The sequence below is a fragment of the Palaemon carinicauda genome, chromosome 22 (genome assembly GCF_036898095.1).
Source record: "Palaemon carinicauda isolate YSFRI2023 chromosome 22, ASM3689809v2, whole genome shotgun sequence".
NCBI classification, from domain to species: domain Eukaryota; kingdom Metazoa; phylum Arthropoda; class Malacostraca; order Decapoda; family Palaemonidae; genus Palaemon; species Palaemon carinicauda.
Window position 1 is genome coordinate 65,753,811 of NC_090746.1, and position 17,263 is coordinate 65,771,073.

The 17,263-nt window shown below is 42.6% G+C and overlaps 1 protein-coding gene across 1 annotated transcript in view; it reads left to right on the forward strand.

Annotated features, from left to right (window-relative positions):
- Vps13 (vacuolar protein sorting 13C) overlaps positions 1 to 17,263 on the forward strand; it is a 469,226-nt gene that overhangs the window by 265,711 nt on the left and 186,252 nt on the right. The window contains exon 36 of the mRNA XM_068346310.1: positions 6,186 to 6,288. Within this exon, the coding sequence (XP_068202411.1) occupies positions 6,186 to 6,288 (103 nt within the window). The remainder of the gene's footprint in view (positions 1 to 6,185; positions 6,289 to 17,263) is intronic.

Consider the following 17,263-nt stretch of genomic DNA (forward strand, 5'->3'; position numbering starts at 1 on the left):
CTGGGCCTAGGGCCGGGAAATCGTGTGGGCCTTTCTTATCGAAGCCCGATGTAGATCCGCACTCCCTTTGTTCCTCGTGTAGGGGTAAAGTGTCTCTCCTTCGGACACGTGTCCGGAATGTGCTACCTGGAGTGAGGTCCAATGGGTCAAATACGGGACCAAGAAAAAGAAGTCCTCGAAGCGTTCTCCCAGGAAGGCTAGTGTTTCTTGTCTTGCGACTTCGGCCGGAGAGGGTTCTGGTAGAATTCCTTCTTCTTCCCCTACCCAGAGTAGGGTACCCAGAGTAGAGGACGAGGTAAGTCTGTTAAGGGGAAGAAGGCGATGCTTCTTCCCCAGGAGAGTCATGTTTCTGGGGTATCTGCTGTTTTAAAGGTGAACCAGGCGCCTGAAGGTATGTGTAGTGGGGGTCCGCGGGACGTTGCTCTTGTGCAAGGGGAGCGCGTCTCGGTCGGGGACCCCATGTGGAATAAACATGTGCCCTTTTCTTCGTCAGATTCGTGGGTGGATGTTTCCGGCGCTTCCGCAGCGGAGGGCGCCCTGGATAGAGAGGATTCCCCACAGGAAGATCCCCTGGGATGGAGTCTTCCGAGGACGCCGGGCAAGTCCCCTATGAGGATGGAGGAAGATTTGAGCGGATGCTTCCCTTTTATAGATCGTCCTTTTACGCCTCCAGCACCTTCGACGGCAGTTCCCGAGGAGTTTCTTCAACCGTCGACGTCAGGAACCCAGCAGGTGTTGAGCAAGGCTCCATCTGTTGCTAGGACCCGTTTCCATGGGAGGTCCGAATCGTCGGCAGATGAATCTTCCGTGTCGTCGGACGAAGAACGTCGCAGGAGACGTAGCAGGAAGAGGGATCGTTCCAGGAGGAGGCGGTCCTTTTCTAGGTCTCCGTCGGAGTCTAGGTATAGAAGGAGGAGTTCTCGTTCCCCACAGAAGAAGTGCAGGAGAGCTGAATCTCCACAGGAACGATGGGTCCTAGTACCCAAAAGTAAGCTTAGAGACCTGTCTTCAGTCTCTGGCTCAGTGGTTAGGCTGAGAGGAGACAGTCCTCCTAGAAGGGCTTCCGATAGCCGCAAGTCGGCTTCAGCCTCAGACCGAAAGGCCTCGTCTGGTAGGCATAAGTCCCGATCCAAGGAGACTCAATCCGCCCAGCTGAGGGAGTCGCCTCCTAGGACGGGCAGCCTCGACGAGTTAGCTCGTGGTGTGGATCGACGTGTACGGGTCCCTCCGTCGAACACCTTCACGGAGGAGCCCGTTCCATTGTCAAAGGCTCTTAAGGTGACAGAGGCGCCCGTCTCTCCTGAAGGCCTTAACCGCGGGTCCCGTCAGAGCGGAAGTGCCCGTGCAGTTTCTTCACCCCATCGACGGACGGAGGACGTGGTTGAGGAAGGTCTTAGCCGCGGGACCCGTCAGAGCGGAGGTGCCTTTGCAGTTTCTTCACCCCATCGACGGACGGAGGAGGTGGTTGAGGTCGCAGGCCTTGGAACGACGGAGGACTCCGCTTATAGGAGGGTGATCTCCTTAATAAGGAGTCAGAATAAACTTGTGGAGCCTCTACCTCAGGAAGAAGATGACTGGACGTCTGGCCTTAACAGGATCATGGAGGAGCCCGTCCAGAAGAAATCATCACTGGCTCTTCCGGAGGCGAGAGACGTGAAGTTGGGGCGTGCCCATATTGATAAGATGGTCACCCGCAATGGGGACACCTCAAAAGGTCACAGTTCGGCCAAACTGCTACAGGGCTTGAAATCACAAAGCAAGTATTATGCATTAGAAGGATGACCAAATGGGGCTAGCAAGCTAGAGGACGTCCTAGAGGTGTTAGGACAAGGTGCCCCGGAAGACAGGGCGGCGGCGGCGGCACCCATTTTCTTTTCACAATCCAAGTCCATCATGATGGAGGAGATGTCCAAGGATCTCGTTAATGTCGCCTCATGGCTGGACTGGTGGGCTACTACTTTAGTAGGTACCCAGATCCTGATGGAGTCTTTGGATCCTACCAAGCGAGAAGCCCTAAAGGAGTTGGTCGGTTCGGGCGGCCGTGCCCTTAAGTTTCTCACGTTCCAGGCCTTGGCATTATCTGCGAACTGGGTCTTGAGGAGAAGAGACTCGGTCTTGAAGAACCTTTCCAGGAAAATCCCAGACAGAGAAGCGAGGGCCCTCCGGAACATTACGGTTTGGGACGAAGGTCTTTTTCCAATCAAGAAGGCGGTAGAAGTTGCGGAGAAACTGGCTAAGAAGAAAGATGTAATCTTGCCGAAGTTGCAATCGGCGAGGAGACCGGTATTTAGAAGGCCTGTATCCGAGGCACCTGCTAGTTCTCGGTCTTCCCCAACTAAAGTGAGGAGAGAACCCTCGACATCACAGTGGGCTCAGTCAACGTATCCCTCACGAAGGGGAACTAATTCAGCCCCTTCCACCTGTAGGAATTCCTACTCTTCAGCCAGGAGAGGCCGTTCAGGACGTTCCTCCCGTAGAAGGTAGTGTGAGAGGCCCCCCTCCCCTGCCCAAGCCTCAGGTAGGGGGATGCCTCAGACAATTTTGGCGAGCTTGGAAACTCCACGGAGCAGAACCGTGGACGGTAACTGTTTTGAAAGAGGGCTACAGGCTCCCGTTGGAAGATCCACCTCCCTTGATTCCTGCAAGCCAGGTGGAGTGGTTTGCCCCCAAAGACCCGCTGAAAAGAGCAACCTTGGAGGAAGAAGTCTCCACAATGTTGGAGAAGGGAGCAATGGAGACTGTGCATCTTCCGGGTCCGGGGTTCTACAGTCGACTCTTCCTGGTAGAGAAAACAACGGGTGGTTGGAGACCAGGGATAGACCTGTCAGCCCTCAACAAATTCATTCGGAAAACACAATTCAAGATGGATACCCCAAGAACGGTCATGTCGTCCTTGAGGGAAGGAGATTTCATGATATCCATAGACCTCAAGAATGCCTATTTCCAAATCCCAATTCATCCAACAAGCAGGAAGTTTCTTTGGGTGAAGTGGGGTGCCCAGATTTTGTAGTTCAGAGCCCTATGCTTCGGACTGTCCACAGCCCCCCAGGTATTCACAAGAATTTTTATGACGATCTCCGTTTGGGCTCACGAACGGGGGATCCGTCTTATTCAGTACCTGCACGACTGGTTACTCCTTTCTTCCTCAAAGGAAGTCTTGAAGCAACAAGGCGCGGAGCTTCTTCATCTTTGCAAAACTCTGGGCATCACCGTCAATCTGGAGAAGTCTCACCTGTCCCCAACCAACAAGATGACGTACTTGGGGATAGTCCTGGATTCCTTACTAGTCAAGGCGTTTCCATCAGTAGACAGGCTGACCAATCTAGACCCAGTTCTCAGTCCCTTCCTGGCGGGTCAACCCAGAAGAGCAAAGGTTTGGCAGAGGTTGATAGGACACCTAGTGTCCTTATAGAAGCTGGTCCCCCAAGGAAGACAGAATCTCAGGAGCATCCAGTGGAACTTAAAGGATCGGTGGGATCAGAGAAGTTCCCCAGACGTCATTTTGCCAGTTCTACCGGGGACCAAACAGGCCCTGGAATGGTGGCAAGATCAAGCGAACACTCTGAAAGGGATGCCACTGTCCTCCGGACCTCCAGAGCTTCTGCTCTTCACAGACGCATCAAAAGAAGGGTGGGGAGCCCACCTTCTAGGAAAAGCAGCGAGAGGCAGTTGGACGGAAAAAGAGAAGGCTCTCCACATCAATGTTCTGGAGATGAGAGCGGTTCAGGAAGCCTGTCTACACTTCAGTCAATTTCTAAAAGGAAACTCAGTGGCATTGATGTCGGACAATGCCACAGTAGTGGCGTACATAAAGAAGGAAGGAGGGTTGAAGTCGAAGGAGTTGTGCGTTCTCACCTTGCAAGTCCTGAAATGGGCAGAAGAGGAACAAGTCAGACTGTCGGCGAGATTCATTCCGGGAAAGAAAAACGTTCTAGCCGACGGCCTCAGCAGGGTAGGCCAAGTAGTGGGGACAGAATGGTCTCTTCACCCCGAAGTAGCAAGATTCATCATCCGAAGGTGGGGTTCTCCGGTAATGGATCTCTTCGCGACAAGGCTGAACGCGCAACTCCCCGTATTCTGTTCTCCTGTCCCAGACCCAAAGGCGGCATTGGAGGACGCCTTTCAGCACAAGTGGGACAATCTGGACGTGTACGCCTTTCCTCCTTTCGCTCTGATCAGGCAGGTTCTCAACAGAGTAAGTACAGCCAACAACCTAAAGATGACTTTGGTAGTGCCTTGGTGGCCGGAGAGAGAGTGGTTCGCAGACCTAAAGGTCTGGCTATTCTCCCTCCGTGGCCTCTTCCAGACAGACCAGACCTCCTGAGGGGGCCACACTTTCTGAGGTTCCACGAGAACCCTCAATCCCTTCGTCTTCACGCCTGGAGGTTATCCAGCGCCTCCTGAAAAGACAATGGTATTCGACCAAGACAGCTGTTAGAACAGCAGTCTACCAAGCAAAATGGGCAGCTTTTATTAAATGGTGTGCTTCGAGGAAAATAAAGCCTTTAGAAGCATCAGTACCCGACATTGCAGATTTTCTCGTTCACCTCAGGGATGAGTTGGGCATGTTGATTCCAGTAGTAAAAGGGGTTCGAGCTGCCCTTGGACAGGTTTTTCTCTTGAAAGGAATAGATCTAAGTTCTTCTAGACACATCTCGATGCTCATCAAGCAGTCCTGTCCTCCCTCGTCTCCTAGGGTTCCGCAATGAGACCTGGCTAGAGTTCTAGATATGCTTAGTAAGCCTCCCTTCGAACCTTTGAGGGATATAGTGGACAGGAATCTTACGCTTAAGGCGGTCTTCTTGTTAGCTTTGGCGTCAGCAAAGAGAAATTCATGGGTTGTCCTACGAGGTAGAACACTCAAGGGGTTGAAGAGATATCTCCTTTAAGTTTGTCCCCTCGTTTGTCGCCATAACCCAAAACCCATCCGTTTGGGATCCTAGGTTCGAGGGTTTCTCTATCCCAGCAACTCCAAAATCAGATAATCTAGATGACTTAAAATTGTGTCCTGTCAGAGTTATAAGGAAATATCTAAAGAGGACGGTGAATCTCCGCCCAGGTATAAAGAATCTTTTTGTCTCACCGGGTACGACGAAAAAGAAAATTTCCAAAAACACCATTTCCTTTTGGCTCAGGCAAGTCATCATTCAAGCTTATTCTAGTGCAGGATTTTCAGTTCCAGGCAAGCCCAGGGCACATGACATTAGAGGTATAAGTACCTCTCTAGCCTTTGAAAAGAACATGTCAGTAGCTCAGGTTCTTAGAGCAGGCACTTGGTCTAACCAGTCGACGTTCACGTCTCACTACCTCAAGGAATGTACGAGGAAGTCCTTAGATGGTTTTTCCATTGGGCCAGTCATCTCCGCGCTCCAACAGATTAAACGGCCCAAGCCCCAGGTTCAATCGTGAATATCAAAACCGTTAGACACAGGTGATCTTTTTTATTTTCCCCTTGTCTTCTCCTTTTACTTTTTATCGCCTAGGGAGGTCTTAGCCAGTAGACCGGCACAACCCCCGTATATCCATACTTCAGCAAGCACATCATCAAGGAATTATGTAGGGTGAGTACTTTTTTCACTGGTAATGAGCTCTTTATGTAGTTTATCCTACTTTCCAGTTGTTTGGGTCCTTAGTCAGGGAGGCACTCCCACCTCCTAAAGTGTAAGTCTCCTAAGAAAGTGTTTCGAGGTAAGTCTCTGTGTTGGAACAAATCACAAATTATTAGTAATTTGTATTTTTCCTAACATACTTACCGAGAAACACTTTCGGGTTATGGCCCTCCCTTCCTTCCCCCGGGTGCCTCACTGATCTTTAGTATTGTTACTTTCATAGAACTTACTGGAGATCACGACCCAAGCGCACATGTGGCCTACCTCGGGTTTGCCCTCAGGGCATGTATCCTTCCGCTAGGCCTACCATTACAGAAAATGGGAGTAGGGTAACTACACAAAACTCTGGTCGTTTGAGAGGAGGTTCCAGGTAATTCCTAAGAAAGTGTTTCTCGGTAAGTATGTTAGGAAAAATACAAATTACTAATAATTTGTGATTTTAAGAATTTTATGTTTTGAGCATGTAATTGTTTAAGATGTAATGTACCGAGATATCAAGTAGACAAACAAATTTTTGTGATTTGCATTCAGAGTGAGCATAAATAATACCTTTTAATTTTTTTCTTCTTTCAACAGATTCTGAGCCGATGTGAAGTTAATTTCCATAGTAGCGCTACTCCAGTTCATGCAGATCACATACATGTCAAAATAAGTGACATTGACCTAAGAGTGTCTCCTGGTATGTTTATGATATATTTGTTTTGTTCCGTAACTAGAATACAAACCACTCTATTTAATAGGGGTACAGTGAACCCTCGCTACTTCGCGGTTCGACAATCGCGGATTCACCACTTCGCGGGGTTTTCCCATAACCCATATATATATACATATCGCGGATTTTCCGGAAAATTCGAAAATACCGCGAAATCTGAAGATAACCAAATACGATATTTTGTTACCTGTAATTCCATTAATACTGTAATTAGTAATATCTGCTCTTACTGATTGTTCATTGCATTACATATGATATATAATTCCGCACAGAAAGAAATAAAACACGAAAAGAGAATGTGATCATACGATAATTCAGTACGTAGTAAAATTAAATCGAACATGAAACGCAAATCAGATGCAGTCATACCATATTAGAATGGTGTGTACTGTAATGGATGTGCTTCTTTTCCATGAATCTTTTGTATGTATACTTACGTAGTACAGTACTGCATCCAATAATATTCTTTGTTGCAAAAATCACATTTCGAATACTGTAAGCGTACGAGAGAGAGAGAGAGAGAGAGAGAGAGAGAGAGAGAGAGAGAGAGAGAGAGAGAGAGAGAGAGAGAGAGGCGTAAAATAGCGTACGTACGTAAATTTTTATTATTATTGTTATTATTATTATTATTGTTGTTGTTGTTAATAAAATTATTATTGTTATTATTATTAATCATTATTATTATTATTATTACTGTACAGTATTATTATCATTATTTATTATTATTACGGTACTGTATTGTACTTAATCTACGTACGTTCAGTATGCGCGGGGGCATCTTCTATGAGTAACCAACGCGCCATAGTACTAAGACGGGTTGTGATTGGTTCAAGCGCTGATAGATGACGAATCAAAACTCAAGTTTTGTTATCTAGCCTGTGATTGGTGTTTTGCCCGCATCTTCTACCCGCAGCATCAAAGTTCTCGCGGGGCTGCATCGTTCACTTTCTCTTTCCGCGTATTGCTGAGTAGACGTTCTTAACTTTGTGAAGTTTAATCTGTGCTGTGTGCGACTGTTTTAAGTTGAACTTTTTGTTGAACTTTCTGTTACAATGCCTCCCAAGCGTTCTGCTTCTAGTAAGGCTGGTAGTGAGCCTAAACGCCACCGAAGAATGATGACGATAGCTGAGAAGGTTACGCTTCTCGACATGTTAAAAGATGGTAGAAGTTACGCGGCCGCCGGCCGCCATTTTGGCATCAACGAATCCACCGTTCGCTACATCAAGAAGGACGAGGCGAACATTAGAAAGACTGCTGCAATCACCTTTAGCAGATCAGCGAAGCGAGTCGTTACAACGCGTAATAAAACGATCGTACGCATGGAAGGTGCTTTAGCTGTGTGGATTGCCGACTGCCGGAAGAAGAACATAGCGTTGGATACAAACACCATCCAAACAAAGGCTTTGAGCTTATATGAGAATTTTGCTGCAAAGGAACCTAAAGAGGACGACGGCAACCATGCTGAAGATGATGATGATGCAGATGATCCTCAACCAGGGACATCCACTGATTCCCAGCCTCAGAAACGTTTTTCCGCAAGCAAAGGATGGTTCGCGAAGTTTCAGAAACGCTTCGCCCTGAAAAGCGTTTCCCTGCATGGGGAGTCTGCTTCCGCTGACACTGCCGCTGCTGAAACTTACGTGAACCAGACTTTCAAGAACATTATCGCTGAAGGTGGATACAAGCCGGAACAAGTCTTTAATATGGATGAAACCGGCTTGTTTTGGAAGAGAATGCCGTCGCGAACTTTCCTGTTCAAAGAGGAAGCCAAAGCCTCTGGCTTTAAGGCATTCAAGGATCGCGTTACCCTCGTGATGTGTGGCAATGCTGCTGGATTTTTGTTAAAGCCGGGGCTTATTTATAAGTCGAAAAATCCTCGCGCTTTGAAAAACAAAAATAAGAATCTCCTTCCCGTGTACTGGATGCATAATCAAAAAGCATGGATTACGAAGATGCTGACCTCCAACTGGTTCCACCAGTGTTTCATCCCGCAAGTCCATGAATATCTCTTAGAGAAGGGCTTGCCATTCAAGATCCTTCTCCTTATGGATAACGCTGGTGGACACGCAACTGACCTGTCGCGTGAGGGCGTTCAGGTTGAGTTCCTGCCACCCAACACCACGTCATTAATTCAACCAATGGACCAGGGGGTTATCAGGGTGTTCAAGGCCCTCTACACGAAGAATACCTTGGCGGACCTCGTTGCGTGTGTGGATGCTGCCCAAGATGACGAGGATGAAGACTTCAACTTGAAGGCGTACTGGCGGCAGTACACCATAGCCACGTGCCTGCAGAATATTCAAAAGGCACTTCAAGAGATGAAACCTGCAACCGTAAATGCGAGCTGGAAGAAGCTGTGGCCCGATATTGTTTACGACGACAAGGGATTTACTCCGTCGGAAATCCAACACTCTGCAATACGGAAATCTGTGCAGTTGGCTGCCATAATTGGGGGTGACGGGTTTGGCGACATGACGACTGAAGGCGTCGACGAGTTGTTGGACTGCCATTCCCAGCCCCTAACTGACGCAGACCTCGAAGACCTGACGAAATCGGCAAGTGAGGAAGAGAGTGAGGGTACCCAGGAAGAGACCCAAGAAAATGTCGAAGAAACGGGCTTAACATTAGAACGGCTTGCCAAGTTCTGCAACCATATGAAGGAGGCGAAAGAAATGTTGCAAGAGTGGGACGAGGATATGGTTCGCTCGATGCAATTCTGCAACAAGGTTGATGACATCACGACTCCCTACAGGATGCTCTTGGATCGAAAAAAGAAGCAGCGGCAACAACTTCCGATCACAATGTTTTTTCAGCCTCGCAAAAAAGAGCCAGTTCCTCCTGCTAGTACGCCTTCGGAAGAAATTGAAGAAGTTGAAGAGGTGTCCCAGGAAAAGACACCTCCGTCTGAAGAGACGTAAAATACTATCATTGACTGCACAGTAGAACACATCATCAGCTTCATCATCATCATTTCTACTGTGCAGCAAATTCATCGCCATCGTCATTCAAGTTTTTCTTGAACTTCTTTCGTGGTGAGTACAGTAACAATCTTTATTTTTTACTTTAACCTGTTTTATAGTTTAGTAATGTACGTACTGTATGCATTAAGTTAAAGGGAAGGTTTTAAAAGTCTACATGTTGTAACCTATCATATTTTTTTTGTTTAAAATTTACATTTACGTACGTAAAACAATCTCTCTCTCTCTCTCTCTCTCTCTCTCTCTCTCTCTCTCTCTCTCTCTCTCTCTCTCTCTCTCTCTCTCTCTCTCTCTCTCTCTCTCTCTCTCAAATTGTTTTCCTGCTTTGCTACGTACAAGTACTGTATAATTTATATTTGTAAGGTAACATATTTTGTAAATGCTTTTACTGTAAATACTGTATGTACTGTATCATTATTTATCACTATCATCATGCGCGTTAAATGCCTTGTTTGTTCTGAGCGTGGTTGTTTACTGAGCGTACACGCCGTCGTTTCAGGCGGCGTCATAAAGAAAAAGATTTCATTTGGAAGTCCTAAGAAAAATACGTAAACTAAAACATTGGTAATAAAAAAATCAACATACAGTACTGTATAATCAATATAATCGATGCAAAAACTAACCTATACGTACATATATGTGTACACTAAATGAGTTTGTTTCTTCATTATGATCAGAGATGAACGTAAACAAAACATTGGTTGCCATTTTTTATCGTGCTTTTTAGGTGTTTAGGAAACACATGATATAAAATCGCCTTTAATATTTGTGCCTGTTTTAGTTTAGGGTGCTGTAGTACATGCATTAAGTGTTCTGTACATTAAAGGGTGGTTTGTTAACAGTACTACGTACAAGGGAAGGTTTTAAAAGTCCGAATATACATGTTAAATAAATAGGTAAATATGCTGTCACTACTTCGCGGATTTTCACCTATCGCGCCCGCGTCTGGAACCTATCTACCGCGATAAACGAGGGTTCACTGTATTACTTTCGGCATAGCTGAAATGACGAGCCATTGATTTTTAACGACGGTTTACTACCCAAACCGCTGGTTAACGGGGGTAGGAGAGGGTAGCTTGCTACCCCCCCCCTCACACACCTGTGCTTGAGCTCACTTTGCTCTCGGCTTAGATGGTGGTGGGATGTGGCCGCTTTCATCCTCGCCGTCATATTGGGAGCCATTTAATTGCTTTTGCTCTTTTTTTTTATAGTTTCTGTGTATGTGAAGTTGGCCTCTGCGATCATGCGCACCTGCCCTGGTTTTCCCAACCGCCCCTGTGGAACGTTCATATCGGCGGTCGAGACTGATCCTCACGCCCTTTTTCCTTGTAGGGGCCAACGGTGTGATAGTGTCAACAAGTGTAGTGAGTGTAGGGAGTGGTCTGCCTCCCAGTGGGAGAGGTTTTCGCGACAACGGAAGAAGTCCAAACGGGATATTTCTCCTTCGAAGGTTGCTTCGAAGGGAGAAAAACCCAAGGCCTCTTCTTCTGTTGCCCAAACCTCCTCCGAAGATCCCACTCGGTCGGTCTTTTTCGAGAGACCGTCGAGTGGTAGCGTAGACCGATTTATTGTTAACCAACCTGGAAGGACATGTCACTAACTTCTCTGTTTCGGCTTTGGTCCTCCTTGGGGCTTACGGGTTCGCCTTCCAAGGAGGTTTTGCTTAACTGCATCCGATTGGGTGCTGCTATCAAGCAATCGCTGTCACCGTCAGAGGTTGATCCTCTGTCTCTTGTCGACGTTGTGGTGTCAGAGGTATCCAATGGGGTTTCACCCATCTCCTCTTCCACACCAGACTCTACGGTAGCTGACGGCTTAGTTTCTCCTGTTCCTGATTAACCTACGAGGGGGAAACTAAGTTCATCGTCAGTCTCTCCTGCTAGTGTTTCTCCCGGGGGAGTTCACTTATATATATATATATATATATACAGTATATATATATATATATATATATACACACACACACACACACACACACACGGGTATTGCCCGACTTACGACCTATGCAACATACGACTATTCGACTTTATGACCATTTTTTCAGGGTGATGACGTCACAAGTTTATCGGAAATAGGACGAATATTTCCTTGAGAATAATCTATTTTCTTGTATACATATAAACTGATTTATCTTGGTAAATTATTATTTTCTTTTATTGCTAATATTCAGTATTTATTTTCAGTTTAAAATACATTGAGAAAAGTTTTAATATCTGTCGAGTTCATATTATGTCTGGTGACGTCACATCACCGGCGGAAAGCTTCTGAGCAATACAGTGATTTCCTTCCAACAGGCTAACGATTAATATTAGTATTTCCATTATCGAAATATTAAATCACGATAAAAAGTATTTTGAGGGTCTGTATCGGTTGTCATGAGTACTACGTAGCGTAAATTTGACTGTGCGCTACTTTTTTAATCTGATAATGGATCGATGTTTATCTAAAGAAAATATACTTTTAGGGCAAATATTTTCTTGAAAATAATATATTTCCTTTTACATTATAAAAATAAAATACTTTTGTTTGTTAAGTTAGTATTTTCTTTTCATTTCTTGCGAAAAACAAAGAAAATGAATTTACATATTTTGCAAGTCATTCTTCGTAGAGATTACTGTACGTCACGTGACTTGTGACGTCATGTATCTGGCGGAAGCGCGCTGACAAACCGAATGATTTCCTTTCATTGTTACCGAGTAATCTTATTACAGCATTCCCATCATTGAAACACCCAGTAACGATATCAAGTGTTTTTGTGGTCTGTATCATTAGTTATAAGATTAGTACAACTTACCGTAAATTTAAGAAAAAAAGTCTGATGACGTCATATTTCTGGCGGAAGGCGAGAGGCAAATCGAGTGATTTCCTTCCGATGCGTTACTATTCCCATAATCGAAACATCGAATAATGATATATAGAATTTTTTAATAATTTTCAAAAAAAAAATATAAAGATACAACGGAATTGAAAACAAAATACAGAGAGAGAGAGAGAGAGAGAGAGAGAGAGAGAGAGAGAGAGAGAGAAATAATAAGGTCTATAAACGAACTGTATGGAAAATGTGATACCCTATAACATATTAGCGCTGGTGTAATATGCATTATGAAGAAATTTCATATGTCAAGAAAATTATATAAATCAGTGTTATTCGCACTATGTATATGTGCTCATAATAGTAATACGGCAGCGTGACCTTGAGATCAGCTGATGCCAACCGAAAGTAAATTAAAAGTATTTGTTGATTATTGATATGCTCAAAAAATTGAAAAATAAAATATAAATGTTCTTTAATAAACCACAATTAAACACAGTAATGTCTAATGAAATATAAAGGCTTAATATTGAACTACAATACTGTATGAAGCTTTATAAATGAACTACCTGTATGCGATTGCGAGAGCCGAGAGCGAGCACACACACACACACACACACACAGAAAGAGCTACAACGATTTCGCATTACAGTATACCTAATGATTAGACGAACTGTATGGAAACTGATTTCCTGTAACATATTGGCGTTGATGTAATATTCATCATGAAGATATTTCTAATAAGTTAAGAAATGATAAAAGAATATGCCATACGTATGTACGCCATATTTTGATACGGTAGGTAGCGGCACTTTCAGATCAGCTGATCATAACCAAAGGTAAACAAAATTTTCAGTACTCGATTGTAAAATGCTTCCAAAATTGATGAATAGAATACAATAATGCATTTATAGAGCATATGATATCCTATGAAACATAAAATGGAATAATGATCGACAGTAAGAAAATATTGACAAAATATGATCCAGATGATTGCCGAATCATAACGTATCAAGATAATTCTACGGAAACTTAACTTTTCTAGTTCGACATACGGCCAACTCGACTTATGACTCATCTCTCGGTCCCTGTCTCGGTCGTAAGTCGAGCAATACCTGTATATATATATATATATATATACTGTACAGTATACTGTATATGTATATATATACTGTATGTATATATATATATATATATATATACATACATACATACATACATACATACACACACACACATATATATATATATATACTGTATATATATATATATATATATATTTATATATATATATATATATATGTATATATATATATATATATATGTATATATATATATATATAATATATATATATACATACATACATACATACATATATATATATATATATATAACTCACCCACAAATGGCATTTAATACTGAATTCTATCTTGGGAATATATATCCACTTGGAATTAATTTTATGGTAACAGCTTCTGGCCGGGTAAAGATTCGAACCCCTATCTATTCGGCCAGAAACCATGCCTACGAGGACTCTACCAACTGAGCCATCAAGAGAGATAATAAGGTTATGACAAGTCCCCGTACATATTCCTGTCGAATTCAGGAATATGTTCATAGACTTGAAATAAACCCATCTCCACCATGATAGCAGAATTGTGAGTTTGCAACACGTGGTTGTTTTATGATGAATATATATCGCTAACACACGGGATTTCAATCAATGTAAATATCACCCACGAATGGCATTTAATACCGAATTCTATCTTGGGAATATATATCCACTTGGAATTAATTTTATGGTAACAGCTCCTGGCACGGTAGAGATTCGAACCCCTACCTATTCGGCCGGAAACCTGCCTGCGAGGACTCTACCAACTGAGCCATCAAGAGAATCAATAAGGTTATGACAAATCCCCGTACATATTCCTGTCGAATTCAGGAATCTTCTTAGACTTGAAATAAACCCATCTCCACCATGATAGTAGAATTGTGAGTTTGTAACACGTGGTTGTTTTATGATGAATATTTATCACTAACTCACATGATTTCAATCAATGTAAACATCACTCACAAATGGCATTTTTTACCAAATTCTATCTTGGGAATATATATCCACTTGGAATTCATTTTATGGTAACATCTTCTGGCCGGGTAGAGATTCGAACCCCTACCTATTCGGCCAGAAACCATGCCTACGAGGACTCTACCAACTGAGCCATTAAGAGAATTAATAAGTTTATGACAAGTCCCCGTACATATTCCTGTCGAATTCAGGAATCTGTTCATAGACTTGAAATAAACCCATCTCCACCATGATAACTGAATTATGAGTTTGCAACACGGGGTTATTTATGATGAATATATATCACTAACACACATGATTTCAATCAATGTAAATATCACCCACGAATGGCATTTAATACTGAATTCTATCTTGGGAATATATATCCACTTGGAATTCATTTTATGGTAACAGCTTCTGGCCGGGTAGAGATTCGAACCCCTGCCTATTCGGCCGGAAACCATGCCTGCAAGGACTCTACCAACTGAGCCATCAAGAGGGATAATAAGTTTATGACAAGTCCCCATACATATTCCTGTCGAAATCAGGAATCTTCATAGACTTGAAATAAACCCATATCCACCATGATAACTGAATTGTGAGTTTGCAACACGGGGTTATTTTATGATGAATATATATCACTAACACACGTGATTTCAATCAATGTAAATATCACCCACGAATGGCATTTAATACTGAATTCTATCTTGGGAATATATATCCACTTGGAATTCATTTTATGGTAACAGCTTCTGGCCGGGTAGAGATTCGAACCCTTGCCTATTCGGCCGGAAACCATGCCTGCAAGGACTCTACCAACTGAGCCATCAAGAGGGATAATAAGTTTATGACAAGTCCCCATACATATTCCTGTCAAAATCAGGAATCTTCATAGACTTGAAATAAACCCATATCCACCATGATAACTGAATTGTGAGTTTGCAACACGGGGTTATTTTATGATGAATATATATCACTAACACACGTGATTTCAATCAATGTAAATATCACCCACGAATGGCATTTAATACCGAATTCTATCTTGGGAATATATATCCACTTGGAATTCATTTTATGGTAACAGTTTCTGGCCAGGTAGAGATTCGAACCCCTACCTATTCGGCCGGACACCATGCCTGCAAGGACTCTACCAACTGAGCCATCAAGAGAGATAATAAGGTTATGACAAGTCCCCGTACATATTCCTGTTGAATTCAAGAATCTTCTTAAACTTGAAATAAACCCATCTCCACCATGATAGCAGAATTGAGAGTTTGCAACACGTGGTTGTTTTATGATGAATATATATCAGTAACTCACGTGATTTCAATCAATGTAAATATCACCCACATAGGGCATTTAATACCGAATTATGTCTTGGGAATATATATCCACTTGGAATTCATTTTATGGTAACAGCTTCTGGCCGGGTAGAGATTCGAACCCTTACCTATTCGGCCAGAAACCATGCCTACGAGGACTCTACCAACTGAGCCATTAAGAGAATTAATAAGTTTATGATAAGTCCCCGTACATATTCCTGTCGAATTCAAGAATCTGTTCATAGACTTGAAATAAACCCATCTCCACCATGATAACTGAATTATGAGTTTGCAACACGGGGTTATTTATGATGAATATATATCACTAACACACATGATTTCAATCAATGTAAATATCACCCACGAATGGCATTTAATACCGAATTCTATCTTGGGAATATATATCCACTTGGAATTCATTTTATGGTAACAGCTTCTGGCCGGGTAGAGATTCGAACCCCTGCCTATTCGGCCGGAAACCATGCCTGCAAGGACTCTACCAACTGAGCCATCAAGAGGGATAATAAGTTTATGACAAGTCCCCCTACATATTCCTGTCGAAATCAGGAATCTTCATAGACTTGAAATAAACCCATCTCCACCATGATAGCTGAATTGTATGTTTGCAACATGTGATTGTTTTATGATGAATATATATCACCAACATGTGATTTCAACCAATGTAAATATCACCAACAACAAAATGGAATAATGATATACAGTAAGAAAATATTGATAAAATATTACTTAGATGATTGCTGAATCATGACTGGAAACTTCAATATCTTGACTACGACGTGCCTCAGTACCTATATCGGTCTTAAGCCGATGACTACCTGTAATATATGGATAATCCGGAAAAATGGATAGGAGGCACCATCCCGTCCCATAGTTGCCAGATTGGTGATGACCTACTTATATTACAATATTTTTCTTTGTACGAACTACTATAGCAGTAATATAATGGTAGTGGACAATTTAGTACTTTTTTACTCCATATCAGAATTATAGGAGTCTGTAAATTTGTCACTGCCTCATGCAGTTCTACCTTTTATATTTTTTGTGTACTATATTTGTAATTTGTATCTTTTGTTTTGCTTTGTGAGATTTATAAATTTCATTGTAAAGGCGTTTTTGATTATTAGTGTCTTGGTATCATTACTCTTTGCTTTTATCCTTACTTTTTTTTTTTTTTGTTAGTCACTGGACTTGTGACATTGTTACCAGTCCAAATAGTAACAGTATAAATTCTGAGGTTTCTGCAATGAAGGTATCTATAGCTATAGAGTCCTCATATTAAGGATTTTGCATAGTGGTGTACCTGTTATTGCAGCAATGGAGCTCTTCTCTTTATATGCTTGTCTTTCTTCCCAGTTCCACTCTAACTTGTTTTAGGGGCACATCATTAATTGTGCATTCAGCCTCTACCACTATTAACGATGTGGAGGGACCTTATAAGCTCTAGTATAAAAAAAAATAGATATTTGTATGATTGGATCCTTATTATCGTTTGATTGACAAAGTTTTTTTTTTTTTTTTTTTCTTTTTTTTTTTTTTTTTTTTTTTTTTACTAAGGCAAGAATTTGTACTCCATCCATAAACATATTTGTATTTTTGGATAAAGCCTTCCCTGTAAAAAGTTGAATTACAAGGTTGAATCTTTCATCAATTATTTCTATAGTATCGTGAAATCACTTTGGAACTTTTCTGATTCTCTGTGAAATATGCTGAATAATCAGATTTTTTTTTTTAGAAAACAAATAG